This window comes from Lontra canadensis, unplaced genomic scaffold, assembly GCF_010015895.1.
Source record: "Lontra canadensis isolate GAN:19392208 unplaced genomic scaffold, GSC_riverotter_1.0 scaffold66, whole genome shotgun sequence".
Classification (NCBI taxonomy): domain Eukaryota; kingdom Metazoa; phylum Chordata; class Mammalia; order Carnivora; family Mustelidae; genus Lontra; species Lontra canadensis.
In genome coordinates this window covers 11,296,653-11,310,143 of record NW_022631060.1, presented here as the reverse complement: position 1 = coordinate 11,310,143, position 13,491 = coordinate 11,296,653, and the positions used below count along the sequence as shown (strand labels likewise).

Genomic DNA, 13,491 nt, shown 5'->3' with positions numbered 1-13,491 from the left:
TGGAGCTCCTCCCCCTCCTGGGCACATGGCAGGAGGCAGGAGCAACGGGTGGGTGTGTGGAGTGAAGTCTTTACACAAAGTCCCCTCCTAGCAGGGTCCAGGCCTCTGATCCCAGGCCACCCCTTGCCTTCCACCCACTCGTCCACCCGACAAATAAACTGAACTCTGAGAAGCCACCACAACAGTACACATTTGTTACACACTGGAGGTCACTGTCCCCATACACGGGGCAGGTGGGAAAATGGGGGCATCTGACGGTTGGCCAGGGTACCTCAGGGGCCAGCCCCAAGTCAGTGGGGTCTAGGCCTGGGCAGACTCTGGGGACTGTGATGCTGAAGGCTCAGGTGGGGCAAGGTCCCTGGGGGCGAGGCTTGCACGCTGGATGCTGTCCTTGTACTTTTGGCGGCCGAGCTCCAAGATAGCCCTCACTTCTTCAGCTATATCCAGCCGGTCGCTCTGCTCCAAGGCCTGTACTAGGAGACCCACGGCCCCGGGCTGCCCTGCCTGGCGCTCAGCCCAGGAGAAGAGCATACAACGGATCTGACCGTCCAGGTCGTCCCTGGCAGGGAGAGGGAGAACAGTGCCGGAGAGGCCCAGCCTTCACACCCAAGGCTCTACTCACCATCCTCGGGGCACTGCTTGCTCCCTGGGTGAGCTGTGGCCAGACCCTCCCTTTCCTGCCTGTTTGCCCTGTCTCCTCCCACCCTGGACAGAACTTCACCAGCCTCACGTAGGCCTGGACCCAGGCCTGAGGCCAATCTGGAGCCGGCATCAGGATACCTAAAGGGACTCACCGGAACTCGTGTCGGATGCGCTGCAGCTCTCGGTAGGGCATGCCCAGGTGCAGGGCCACGGCCGGCCAGTCAGTGCCCAGGCGCCCAGCCACGTTCAGCAGGTTGCTCTGGGTCAGGAAGCCAGTCTCAGCATCACCCAGGTTCAGAGGAGCCAGGGAGAGGCTAGCCCCCCGGCCCTGCTCTGGCCCCTGGGACCCCCGCAGTCTCTGTGAGGAGGAAGGGGTGCAGTAAGCTCTGCCCTCTGCCCCGTCCCGGGCTGCCGTGCCGGCCCTGCCCTCCCCCTCCCTCACCCACGCTGCCCCCGACCCCAGGCCACACCGGCAGCTTGATGGGCAGAGTGGCCATCCACAGGGGGTCTGCGCCCTTCCTCTGTCGGGCAGCCGCTGCCTCCTCGGGCACCTCCTCGGACACTGCTCCCCGGTAGAAGGACACCTGGCGTTGGGGTGAGGTGGGTTCAGTGTTCTGGCCTCTGCCCAGGCCGCCGGGGGCATCAAGGGCCGCTGACCCACCTGGCCCCTCACAGCCTGTGCCCGCCGATCCAGGGCGGTGGTCACATACACCTCCTTCAAGTTCTTCAAGTGTGAGTAAAACACAAAGCAGATCCTGCCCTCCACACAGTCTGGGCGATCTGGGGGGCGGGATGGGCTCAGGAGGGAGCCTGGAGAACAGACCCTGGCGTCCCCTCTGGGCGGGGGGAGCATACCAGCATCCACGTCAATACCCTTCTCGAAGGCAGCAAAGAATTTTTCGCCCTCGATCATCTCCACTGTGTCAGAGGGCTCGGGGCCTCGGTACCGGTCCAGCAGCCGCTGCAGGGTGGCGTCCACCTGGGGGGCGGGGGCGGAACACCTACTGGAAGGAGCTCGGTGCCCTGCACCCCCACACAGCCCCCTGCCCGCCCGACTCGGCCCTTCCAGACCCCTGGGCGCCGTGCCTACCTTGCGGCGGGGCAGACACTGGAGCAGGACCTGCTCGGGGTCCCGGCGCCGCTGCAGGGCGATGAGGTTGACCTGGTGCAGCCGCAGGCGCTCCCAGGCCTTCCGAGCCAGGCCCTGCACACAGCTCTTGGTGGTGTGCCAGAGCCAGTACCTGCGAGGGCCCTGGATGAGCGTGGGCGGCACTCGGGTGCGCGGCAGGGCGGGGCCGAGGAAGCTGGGGCGGGGGGCACTGACCAAGAGAAGTGTGTGACCCGGAAGCGAGCATACAGGTGGGTGATCTCCAGCGCCACCTGGGCTGTGATGTCATCCCAGGCCGATGCAGGAGGCGCCCAGTACAGCAGGTGAAGACAAGTGCGATCCAGACTCAGTCCTGGGGACGCGAGGGGGCCACAGGCTGGGCCATCCAGGGCAGGGACTCCCCTGCCGAGAGCATGGCCCCCTCCACCATGTGGCTTTGCGTTCGGGTAGGCAACCCCCCCCTACACATACACACCCTGGCCGCCTCTCACCTGTGACACCAGGGGGCAGAGGCAGCTGCACGGTGACAGGCTGGAGGAAGCTGGAGGTGCCACGCTGGGAGAGGCACAGCAGGGGGCTGGCCGCCGCCCCGGGCTCCTCAAGGAGGGCTCGAAGCTCTCTGCCAGCCATGTGCACCACCTGGGGCAAGCCGGGCGCCCGGGACACTCACCTTGGTGCTGAGGTACCACCCACCACCCCCAGTGGCTGCCCTGCCCACACCTGCATGCGGATGCGACGAGGCTCATCGGTGGCACCAGGGGGGAATGTGACTTTGACCCCAGGATGTCCAGAGGAGCACAGCAATGTCCCCTCCGGTGGCACAAGACAGGTGTTGGATACAGGACGTGAAACCACGAGGAAGCACGAGAAGTGGGGCACCTGGCAGTGAGCCCAGAGCCGCTGGGCATGGAGGGTGGGGTCAGAGGGAACAGGGTCAGAGGGGAGTCAGGGTCAGGGCAGAGCCACCAGGTGGGGCAGATGGGGGAGGCGCTCCCGGGGGCTGAGTGCTCCTTCCCGGGGAGGCCTGGGGGGCTCCACCTTGGGTGCCTCTTCCTCCAGGTGTGTCTCCAAGTCGCTCCAGCTGTCATCACTCAGGGTCCTGACCACCACCTCACGGCAGCGCCGGGCCCGGGGGGGCACAAAGAGTAGCCACAGGCCCACCTCCTGCCAGGCCGGGCTGGTGTGAGCACTGGGGCCCATGCCCGGGCCCGCCTGCTCTGCCCCCCTCCCCGAATGCCCTGGCCATGCCTGCTGGAAGGCCACCCCGTGGGGCCGCAACTCCAGGACAGCGCTGAGTAGGGCGTCATGGGGACCCAAGGGAACAAGGCGTGGCTCCGGCAGCCGGAGTCGATAGTGGATGTTGACAGGGTCAGTGGTGGCCCCAGCAGGAAACCTCAGGCGGACCCCACAGGCCAGGGTCACCAAGCAGCCTTGGGGAGTCACCAGGAAGCTGTATGACAGGGTGGGCATCAGGTCAGACAACAGAAGGGGTGTGTCTGGATCAGGCAGCCCGGGGAAACTCCAGAAGACCCCGGGGGCAAGAGCACAGTGCTCATCACGGACAAGGCAACCAGGCAGAGACGTGCGTCTCCTGCCCCCTCCTCCTCCCCGCACGCACCTGTCCAAGTCTGAGTTCAGGAACAGTCTGGGCATTTCGCGGGTCACAGGCGTCTCTGGGCAGGACAGGCAAGCTGTCATGAGATCTCTGGTATCTGCGCCCTGGCCTGTCTGTGGGCTGACCCTTCCCAGCAACAGGCCTACCTGGGGCACTGTGGGAGGCAGGTAGAGCCTTGCCCAGGGGGTTCCCCTGAAGGCGCACAAAGGGGGCGTCCAGTAGCTCGGGAGGCACGTCCCGAAGCTGGTTGTCCCTCAGATCCAGTCGGGCAAGCAGTGGGAGGTGGGCCAGGCCAGAGGGCACTGAGGTCAGGAGATTGCTGTGCAAAATAAGGAACCGCAAGGACCGCAGCCCCACTGGGGGCAGGGGGCAGCTGAGGGCGGGCAGAGGACCCTCGGGGCCACTCCCCGCCCTGGCCAGGGAGGGACGGCAAACAAGGGCCACCAAGGAGGACTGAAGGCTCCAAGGTGGGCCAAGCCGGTGTGTGCAGGGGCCCCCATGGAGGACAAGAGTGGAAACCAGGCCGCGGCTGAAGGGCACTCCCTGTCAGGCCCAGGGAGCCAGAGGAGCACGACTCCGACTTACCAAGGGAGATCGGCAGGCCTTGCAGCTGGTTGGAAGCCAGATTGAGCTCGGTGAGGCTGCTCAGGTCTCCAATCTCTGGGGGCAGGGTGTCTAGAAGGTTCTCTGAGAGATCAAGGCGCTGCAGGGCGGACAGGGATCCCAGCGCTGGGGGCAGCGTTCGCAGGCAGTTGTGGCTCACAGAGAGGAAGGAGAGGGAGGGAAGGGCTCCAAGGGAATCCGGGAGCTCTGAGAGGCAATTGTAAGACAGCAAGAGGGTGCTCAGGCCACGAATCTGCGGGACACAGGCTGGCAGTGTCTCCAGGCTATTGAAGCTCAGATCTAGGTGGGCCAAGCGGGCCAAGTCACTCAGGCCAGCGGGCAGTGTGGTGAGGAAGCCCCGGGAGCAGGCCCCTAGCACGTCCTGCTGTTGTCCACCTAGAAAGGGGGAAAGCAGAAGTAGCCCTCTGAGTCAGAACTGCAGGGTTCAGCTCAGCTTGGAGGCACAGATCTTGACCCCAGCCCCAGTCGGAGAGGGACAGATGCAGATACCAGCAGATGCAGGGACACAGGCACAGACCCTGCAGGCTCATTTCAGCTGACAGCTATCGCCCATGACCTGCCCCAGGAAGAGTACCCACACTGGGGTCTGCTGGAAGACCCCACTGGGCAGCGGCAGCCTCCAGGATCCAGGGCTCAGCCAGGTTCACCTTGTCGCGGGGGGCAGGTTTGGGACAGGGCCGGGACCGGGTGGGGCTCACCTCTGAGGACCAGGGATCGAAGGTGCTGCAGGCTGGCCGGCACCTGGGCCAGGGTGGCCTCCAACAGCCGAGGGTCCTCGTGGCCGCTCAATTGCAAGAACTCCACTTCCAGCAGCTGCGGGGCCCGCTGGGCACACAGATGTAACAGCCGGTGGCAGCCCCGGGGGTACAGGTGCAGGTTCAACCGGTTCCCAAGCAGGAGATGGGGGTCCCCGGGCTCGCCATCCACAGCATCCACGACCTCTCCCGCAGCATCTTCTGGAGCAGCTGCCTCGGGCTCCAGCCACCCCGCCTCTGCAGCCATAGCCCACAGGCTGTCCTCGGGGGCCAGACATGTCCCAGCCTGCCAAACAGGCCTGCTCAGGCACGGCCTGGGGGGGCTGAGGAGGCAGGGGGAGGAGGGGGAGGGGTGGGGATGGGCCCTCCTCCTCCTACTCAGGCGCGTGGGGATTCTGGCTGGGTGGGCGGAGTCTTGAGCTAGGCCAACTGGTCCACAGAGCCCAGAGCCTCAGCTGGACAGATCAGAGTTGGAATAGGGCTGGGGAATGAGAACCCCAGGACTGGGAGGGCGGCAGGCAGGAAGGCCTGTATGCAGAGGAGCCTGGAGAACCTGATTGGAGGGAGGAGGGAGAAATGAAGCTTCACATCCTACTTGTGAAAATGTGAACAAGAGACTCCCAGAGCGGTCAGGCCATTCTGGCTGTCCACCCCCTCCCCGCCCTCTCTGGGCATAAGCTTTGGGGTCCAGCCCCACCACCATCCTTCACACCCACCAGCTTTGACCAGAGGTGGAGGACTCTTATCTACCACGTGGGGGCAGTGGCCCCGGCAAGGAAAGGGGTGATTGTGTCCGTCTGTGTCAGATAAGTGAATGGGGGGGGAGCTGGAGTGTAAGGCACCCCGCGTTTGGGGTCCTCGCGATGGGACCCCCATTTCCTGACCGCTGGAGGAGGGTTCTCTCACGCTTTCCTGTTTGTACCTAGGTCTGCTGATGAGGGCGGTGGTCAGCACATTCCAGGCTCCGAGGGCTTGGGAGCCGGTCCTGGCCGGGAGATCACCCCTCAAGCCGGCCGTCCCCACCGCCCGCCCGCGCCCTGCGCGTACCTGCGCTCGACCCTGGGCGCCGTCCCCGGTGCGCGCCCAGCGGCGGGTTTCCGTCGGCGCGTTCCCGAGAGGACCGGGAGTCGGGGTCCCGCCCGGTCAGGACGCCCCTTGTTCCTGGCTGGGACCGCAGGCGAAAGGGCTCAGAGTCCGTCCCCGCCCGCCTGCCCTCGGCCTGCCCGCAGCCCCGGAGACACGGCCGCGGACCCCAACCGCCACCCGCCAGCCCAGCCGCGCTGCGCTTCCTGTTGGTTTGTCTGGGTCCGGCCTCCCTCTCCCGCTGGGAAGGCCCGCGCCGCGCGCGCGAAACCCGCCCTTTCAGAGATTCCCGGCCCTCGGGCCCGCCCTTCTCTGGAGCTGAGCGTTCCGGCCCCAGGTTAAAGGGAGCTGGTGCAATCTCCGTACGGAGGACGGCTTTAGGGGCTGAATGGCACTAACTGTGCCATTCCCCAGCCGGCCTCGAGGGCCTCCTCCGGGAAGCCTTCCTGGGCCTTGTCGGGAGACCTGGTCCCAACTCCTGTAATCCTGCTTTCCTGACAATCACTTTGGCCCAAGTGCCCCCGCAGTGGGCTTCGCCACACGTTGACTCCTTCCATCTTTGTCTGCATCTCACAGGGAAGGAGGAGGAGGCTCTGGCAGGTCAGAGTTTGCCGGAGATCACATAACTGGAAAGGGCCAAGGCCAAGAACCTCAAACTAGGTCTCTCGAGGGAGCCTATCCCACCTGCGCTCAGGCACTCGGCCCCAAATTAATCACGGCACCCTCTTCTCCGGTTCCCCCACAGCCACCAGCCCTCCCACCAGGATGGGCAGTTCTGCCAGTCCTCCGTTGTCCCCAGCTCCTATCACACATTGTTTCTAACTTGCTGCCAGAAGACTTTTTTTTTAAAAGATTTTATTTAAAAAATAAAACAAAAATAAATAAATTTAAAAAAATAAAAATAAAATTTTAAAAAAGATTTTTATTTCAGAGAGAGAGAGACAGCACAACCAGGGGGAGCAGCAGGCAGAGGGAGAAGTCTCCCCGCCAAGCAAGGAGCCTGATGCAGGACTGGATCCCAGGACCCGAGGATCATGACCCAGGCCGAAGGCAGACGCTTCCCCTACTGAGCCACCCAAGTGTCCCATCTGTTTGCCAAAAGACTTTTTTTTTTTTTTTAAGATTTTATTTATTTACTTGACAGAGATCACAAGTAGGCAGAGAGCCAGGCAGAGAGAGAGAGGGGGAAGCAGGCTCCCCGCTGAGCAGAGAGCCCGATGCGGGGCTCGATCCCAGGACCCTGAGATCACAACCCCAGCCGAAGGCAGAGGCTTAACCCACTGAGCCACCCAGGCGCCCCATGTTTGCCAGAAGACTTAAAAAGAAAAACAATCACAAGAATATTACTCAGCTTTAAAAGGGAAGGAAATTCGGATACACGCCAGCACGTGAAGGAAACTTGGGAACGTTGCGCTGAATTAAGTCAGATCCCAGGGGATAAATACTGCACGCTTCCACGCGAGGCCACCAGAGGAGTCAACTTTCCTTGAGACGAAAGTTAAACTGGTGGGTGCCGGGGGCTGCAGGAGGGAATAGGGAGTTCTTCAGCAGGGGTGGAAGGCACCTTGGGACGAGGGAAAGCAGTCTGGAGGTGGAGGCTGGTGACGGCTGCGTCGGGGGAAGCACCCGGTGGGCTGACCTGCACGCAGGACGCTCAGCCTCCCGCATTACAGCACTGCGAGCACACGACCCCTCCCTGCGCACTGCAGCAGCACCCCACCCCTGCCGGGAGGGTTTCCACTCTACCCCAAGTGTGAGACCTTGAGCAGAACCTCTCCGCGCCGCGTCCACTATAAAATGGAGGCGATGACGGCGACGACACCCCTAGGAAGGGGGTGGCCTGCACGAGCACCGCAGTGCTCGGTGCACTACCCCCGCAGCTTCCCTGCTAGTGACGGGCCGCCAAATGCAGCCGCCGCGGGGCCTCGGCGTCCCACCCTTCTGCCGGTTGCTCGCCCTACATCTTCCCTCCGGGGCTCGGTCGGCCCGGGTCGGCCTCGTTTGTCCACTTTCGGGTGTCCTCGCTCTGGAACCCGTGTTGCGGAGTAGCAGGGCCGGGCCTGCTCGCTCCCCGCGCGAAAGCCTGCCGCGAGCTCCCGGGCACCAAGCAAGAATGTGTGGCACACGCGGGCGTCCGCGCGGGCGCGGAGGTCAGTTCGGAGCCCACGCGACCCCGCAGGGGAGGAGCCGTCGGGCCCAGGCCACGCCGCTCCGCACCTCACGGCTGCGAACCGTCCCCGCGGAGCCCCGCCAGCAGCCAGCCAGGAGGGCCGGCCACGTGCACCCGCACAGGCGGCGCGCCCGCACTTCCGGCAGCAGTGCATCCTGGGGCTTGGAGTTCGCGGGCGGAGGCGGCTGGACAGCGCGGCTCGAAGGCTCCAGTCCCCGCGGCCTGGGCGTCGCGTGACGTCACTCGGAGGCGCCCGCTCGGCGCGGCGCGCGTGTCCCGGGGGCTTCTGGGTACTGGATTACCCCCGCCCCCCCACGCCGGCGCCTTCCTTTCCGTCCCTGACGCCGCCGAGGTCGCACGCGTGAGGCTTCTCCCCGCCAAGTCAGTGGGCGGCTGGGCCGGGGCACGGGCCGGCCTGTGGGGCGCTGGGGGGCTGTGGGGGGCCGCGGGAGGCAGGCGGAGGGGCGCGGGGTGGGGCGCCGGCCGGGGCTTGGCGGGAGGCGGCGGCCGGAGCCGGGGCCGGGGCGGGAGGCCTCCCGGTAAGGCCGCCTGTGCTCTCCTTCTGCATCAGGATGCGCTACGTCGCCTCCTACCTGCTGGCCGCCCTCGGGGGCAACGCATCCCCCAGCGCCAAGGACATCAAGAAGATCCTGGACAGCGTGGGCATCGAGGCGGATGACGACCGGCTCAACAAGGTAGCTGCGCCGCTCGGCTCCGGCGTCCCCGCCGCGGGCCTGCCCCGGGGGAAGCGCAGCTGGGGGAGCGCGCGGGGTCCCGAGGCGGGGTCCGGCCTGCTTCGGGGCGAGCTAGGGCGCCGCCCTTACGGACTTCCCTCCGCGAGGGGGGGTTACGCCAAGTTGCTCCGCTGTCCCGTGTCGAGGAGTCGCAGGAGTGCCGGGCTCCCCCTTGCAGCGCGTCTTCGGAGAAGCCACATGCGGGTGCTAACCTCCGCGCCGGACAGGGCAGGCCGGCAGGCTTCGGGGCGTCTTCTCACGGCGCGCTCCTGCGGCCAGCCCTGCCCCGGCTGGAGAAGGCGTAGTGAAGGCAGGAGGCGTGGAAGTGAGTCTCTGGTAACGGCCCGTTGTGGTCATTCTAGGTCATCAGTGAGCTGAACGGGAAAAACCTCGAAGACGTCATCGCCCAGGGTGAGATTGCCTGCGGCCGGCTTTCGTTGTCAGGGTCCATCCTCATGCCCGCGGGCCAGCCCGTGGCCTGCCGGGTTTCGCTTGTGGACCAGAGTACTCCAGAAGCCCCGCCCAGAGGCGGCCGCTTCCGTGGGCTTGCGCCGCGGGCGCTTCTGGACAGCCCTGGCGGCGGGGCGGCGCAGCTCGGCGACACCGTGTGCTCTCCAGGAGGGGCTTGGAGCACAGACTGGGGCTGCTGCCTGGGGTGACCACGGGCCCTGCCCCACTGTGCTGGTGACAGGGCTGAGCCGACGGGAATGTGTGGAAGCTGTACCGTTGGGACGACGGCGTCCCTGTGGGCTCGGTGAGGCAAAGCCAGCTCAGCCCGCAGCCCTGTCTGAGCTCCCGGATGAGGACCTGGACGGGGCCGCAGACTCCGTCCCTGCCGGGTTGAAACCGTGGTGGGGTGCTGTGGCTCGGTTTCTTGGGGAGGGATTCTCGGAAGCCGAGATTCCACATAGGGAACGCGAAGGCACAGGTGGGAGAAGAGAGGAGCTGGTGACTCTGGCACTTGGCGATGGGTCCCCAAACATTGACAAACTGTGAGTAGCCTTCAGACGGAGCACCTGCTCTGCTCTTACCTTCCCTGATTTCTGTAGGGATTGGCAAGCTGGCCAGTGTTCCTGCTGGTGGGGCGGGAGCGGTCTCTGCCGCCCCAGGATCTGCTGCTCCGGCTGCTGGCACCGCCCCTGCCGCAGGTGAGTGGAGGACAGGGTGATGTCCCCGCTGGGATTCCGCTTTGCACTTTGGGCCTTGCTCACTGCCCCCTTCTGTCTACAGCTGAGGAAAAGAAAGACGAGAAGAAGGAGGAGTCGGAGGAGTCAGATGACGACATGGGGTTCGGCTTGTTCGATTAGGTTCCTGTTCACCCTCATCCGCTGGCAAATAAAACCCTTTTTATGTATCCGTGGAGTGGCTCGTGAGCGTTTTGTCAGAGTGTGGCCTTGGTGCAGGGCGGTTGTGCGGTCCCCATGGTGGGTGGGTGGGTGGGCCTTCATTGCAGGAGAAACCAGAGCTTCCCTGCTGAGGTGGAGTTCCTGGGAAGGAGAAGCTCGTGTGGAAATGGGTACCTGGGAGGGGGACATGAGCCTTCTTGGGCACAGTCCTGGCTACTGAGGACAGCCAGGGCCTTCCCAGAGTGAAGCCTTCAGGGGGACATACTAGAAAACTTATATAGCAGCCCTGGGTGGTCTCTGCTGCCCCAAGGTGGCCCTGGCTGGTGGAGGCCAGCAGTTCCTCTGGGACTGGTGGCAGCATTCTTCAGTTACTGGAGAGGAAAGAAGGGTGGTGATGGTGCCCGCGGGATCCTGAGGTTTCCCTGCAGGGGTGGGCCCAGTTCGTGTTCAAGCTCTGCTTTAATCTTTGAGCAGCTCAGTCCCATCGGTCCTCTGAGTAACCCAGCCATCTGGTGGCCGGGGCAGATGTGAAGTGGCTTGTAGGGAGTGATGTTGGGTCACATGGCCATGAAGTCCTTACGGGGCAGGCCTGCCAGGGCCTCTGCTGCCAAGCTCTGGCCAGAATGGGGGGCAAAGTTCCTCCCGCTGCCCATCCCGCCCCCATCCTGGGCCTTGGGTCCTCTGCCCAGCAATGCCAGCCCACTCAGGAACACTGCTTCCCACAGTGGAGCCTCTGGGCCAGCATGTGGTGTGTGCCTCCGCTTTGAGGCAGGTCCTGGCGTTGGGTGAGCTGTTCTGCGGGGGGAGGGCGCAGAGCGAGTGTAACAAGGGATAGCTGGGGGGTGGAGGGTTTCCCTTGGATAGGGAGCCAAACCCTGGGGAAAGGGGCCTGCGGTGTAGGAGTGTGTGTGGGATGTGGGAAAGAAGCCCCGAGACCCTCTGGTGGGTGGGTGGGACATGGGCCCAGAGGGAGAAGTGAGCGTCATTGCCAGGTTCTCAGCAGCACGTGCTGCAAGAGACTAACGTTTGAGGGGGGGTGTGGGGGATGTGGATGCCCAAGGACACAGGTGGCGAGGGGATAGGGCTCCAGGTTCAGCTAGAGGGCTCTCCGGAGGAGAGGACCCTGAGTCCATGGGCAGACCTTGAAGTGAAGGGCCCCGTGGGGTCAGAGGACGGCATGGGAAGGGGCATGATTACGCAGTAAACACCAGGGCTTCCCGTCCACGCTGGCTGGGAGGAGGGGAGGCCCACCTCCCGCCCCCGCCAGGGTTCCTGGAAGCGCCGTTGTGTTCCTGCTGCAGAGCGGCTGCTCCCAGGAGCTTGGAGGGAGGGCTGTGTACCCAAAACAGCTCAACCCTGGTGTGGAAATAGGGCAGAGGCCTCCCTGCACTGGGGCAGCACCACCCTTCAAAGCCCCAGTCCCTAAGGAGCAGGAAGGGCCCGGACCCTGGCTTCTTGGGGCAAGTCAGGGAGGACCTTCTCAAGTCCCTGGCTCGGCCTGCACCACACAGCTCCCCTCTTGGTGGCCACCCTGGTGAACCCCTGGACTACCAGGTCAGCCTGGAGAGTGGCCTTCGTTCCCGCCGCCTGCCCCGTGTGGCCGCTGGCAGCAGCCCCAGGGGCTCAGTCAGTAGGGGCCCTGATCATCCTGGTGTGGGCCCCGTACTCTGCACTCGACATCCATCCAAAGCACTTGGGGGATGGGATCCCCATGTACAACAGAAGGTCAAATTTGTCTAGGTCAAGTTTATTTATCTTTCTAGTTGTTTTTTAAATTTTAGGGTTTTTTGAGGATACAATTATTTTTGGTTTTGTTTTTAAATTTTTATTTTATTTGGATTCAATCCAATTAATTAAGGGCGACTGGGGGGCTCAGTCAGTGAAGCCTCTGCCTTTGGCTCAGGTTATGATCCCAGGGTCCTGGGATGGATCCCTGCATCTGGCTCTCTGCTCAGCAAGAAATCTGCTTTCCCCTCTACCTCTGGCCCTCCCCACCACTGGTGCTCTCTCTCTCATGTTGTCTGTCTCAAGTAAATAAAATATGTTTAAAAAGTAAAATAGGGGGTCCTGGGTGGCTCAGTGGGTTACAGCCTCTGCCTTCAGCTCAGGTCATGATCTCAGGGTCCTGGGATCGAGGCCCGCACCGGGCTCTCTGCTTGGCAGGGAGCCTGCTTCCCCTTCTCTCTGCCTGCCTCTCTGCCTACTTGTGATCTTTGTCTGTCAAATAAATAAATAAAATCTTTAAAAAAAAGTAAAATAAATTCAGTTAATTAACATATACTGTATCATTAGTTTCAGAGGTAGAGGTCGATGATTTGTCAGTTGCGTATAACACCCAGTGCTCACTCCACCACTTGTCCTCCTTAATTTCCCAGTTACCCCATCCCCCCACCCTCCTCCCCTCCAACAACCCTCAGTTTATTTCCTAGAGTTAAGATCCTCTTATGGTTTATCTCCCTCTCTGATTTCGCCTTGTTTTATTTTTCCCTTCCTTCCCCTGTGCTCCTTTGTTTTATTTCTGAAATTCCACACATGAGTGACATCATATGATCATTGTCTTTCTCTGACTGAGTTATTTGGCTCAGCATAACCCTGTAGTTCCATCCACGTCACTGTAAATGGCAAGATTTCATTTTCTGATGTCTGCATAACAGTCCGTTGTGTATATATAGACCACATCCTCTTTATCCACTCATCTGCCCATGGACATTGGGGCTCTTTCCGGAGGTTGGCTGTTGTGGACATTGCTGGTATAAACATCAGTTGCATTTCTGTACACTAACAACCAGACAGAAGAGAGAGAGACTAAGGAACCATTTCCATTTACAATTACACCAAAAACCATAAGATACCTAGGAATAAACCTAACCAAAGCAGCAACAAATCTGTACTCTCGAAACTGTAGAGCACTCATGTCTAGGTCAAGTTTACTTAGATACCCCCTGCTTTCCTCTCTCCCAGTACCCAGGCCTGGCTCCCCTCCCCGCCAGCACCTCTGTATGGCACAACCTAGGCAGCCCTGTGTCCCTCCTGGGTTAACTGCCTGCACACTCCATTCCCTCTCAGCCTTCATTCTGAGCTTATGTAAACAATGTCTCCCCACCTCCACCCCCCAGTTAGGGCTCCATCTGCATTGACCTTGCTCAACTGCTCTCTCCTGTGTGGGTCTCTCCGCCAGGCACACTGTCAGTGCCAAATACGGGTGTCTGACAACAGAGGCTGAGGGATGGACAGCATGACCCCGATGGCCCTGTCCCGTGGAGGACGCCCTGCTCTGGGTTCTCAGCCTGGGCCTGAGTAGGGGGCGATCCCAAGCCGCATCCCAGACCTCCACAGCCCTGGCACCGGCTGGGTCTTCAGCCAAGCTCCTGCCTGGGGAGGGGTGTTCCTGGGGAGACAGGGGCATCCCACCAC

At 62.5% G+C, this 13,491-nt stretch overlaps 2 protein-coding genes and 1 non-coding gene across 5 annotated transcripts; 2 read left to right on the top strand and 1 right to left on the bottom strand.

Annotated features, from left to right (window-relative positions):
• Window positions 1-171: 171 nt before the first annotated feature.
• Window positions 172-5,782, bottom strand: PIDD1 (p53-induced death domain protein 1). 2 transcript variants are annotated; one of them, XM_032879827.1, is made up of 15 exons: window positions 4,688-5,782; window positions 3,951-4,364; window positions 3,512-3,721; window positions 3,369-3,423; window positions 2,999-3,200; window positions 2,789-2,914; window positions 2,471-2,650; window positions 2,242-2,389; window positions 1,967-2,102; window positions 1,733-1,883; window positions 1,498-1,621; window positions 1,304-1,422; window positions 1,113-1,226; window positions 795-1,000; window positions 172-559 (listed from the first exon to the last, which is right to left on the bottom strand). In XM_032879827.1, exons 1-15 carry the CDS (start codon window positions 4,989-4,991, stop codon window positions 301-303), a joined length of 2,748 nt encoding a protein of 915 aa, XP_032735718.1. In that variant the 5' UTR covers window positions 4,992-5,782; the 3' UTR covers window positions 172-300. The 2 variants fall into 2 exon arrangements, with proteins under 2 accessions (XP_032735718.1, XP_032735719.1); XM_032879828.1 differs by having other exon boundaries at window positions 3,512-3,667.
• A 2,474-nt stretch (window positions 5,783-8,256) lies between these two features.
• Window positions 8,257-10,091, top strand: RPLP2 (ribosomal protein lateral stalk subunit P2). Of its 2 annotated transcripts, none has more exons than XM_032879825.1 (5): window positions 8,257-8,378; window positions 8,569-8,692; window positions 9,094-9,142; window positions 9,781-9,879; window positions 9,962-10,091. In XM_032879825.1, the coding sequence occupies exons 2-5, from the start codon at window positions 8,570-8,572 to the stop codon at window positions 10,036-10,038; spliced, it is 348 nt and encodes a 115-aa protein (XP_032735716.1). In that variant the 5' UTR covers window positions 8,257-8,378; window position 8,569; the 3' UTR covers window positions 10,039-10,091. The 2 variants fall into 2 exon arrangements, with proteins under 2 accessions (XP_032735716.1, XP_032735717.1); XM_032879826.1 differs by having other exon boundaries at window positions 8,264-8,358.
• On the top strand, window positions 9,175-9,304 carry LOC116880638. Its single transcript, XR_004385237.1, has one exon. It is a non-coding gene; the product is annotated as a small nucleolar RNA SNORA52 (small nucleolar RNA).
• Window positions 10,092-13,491: the final 3,400 nt, after the last annotated feature.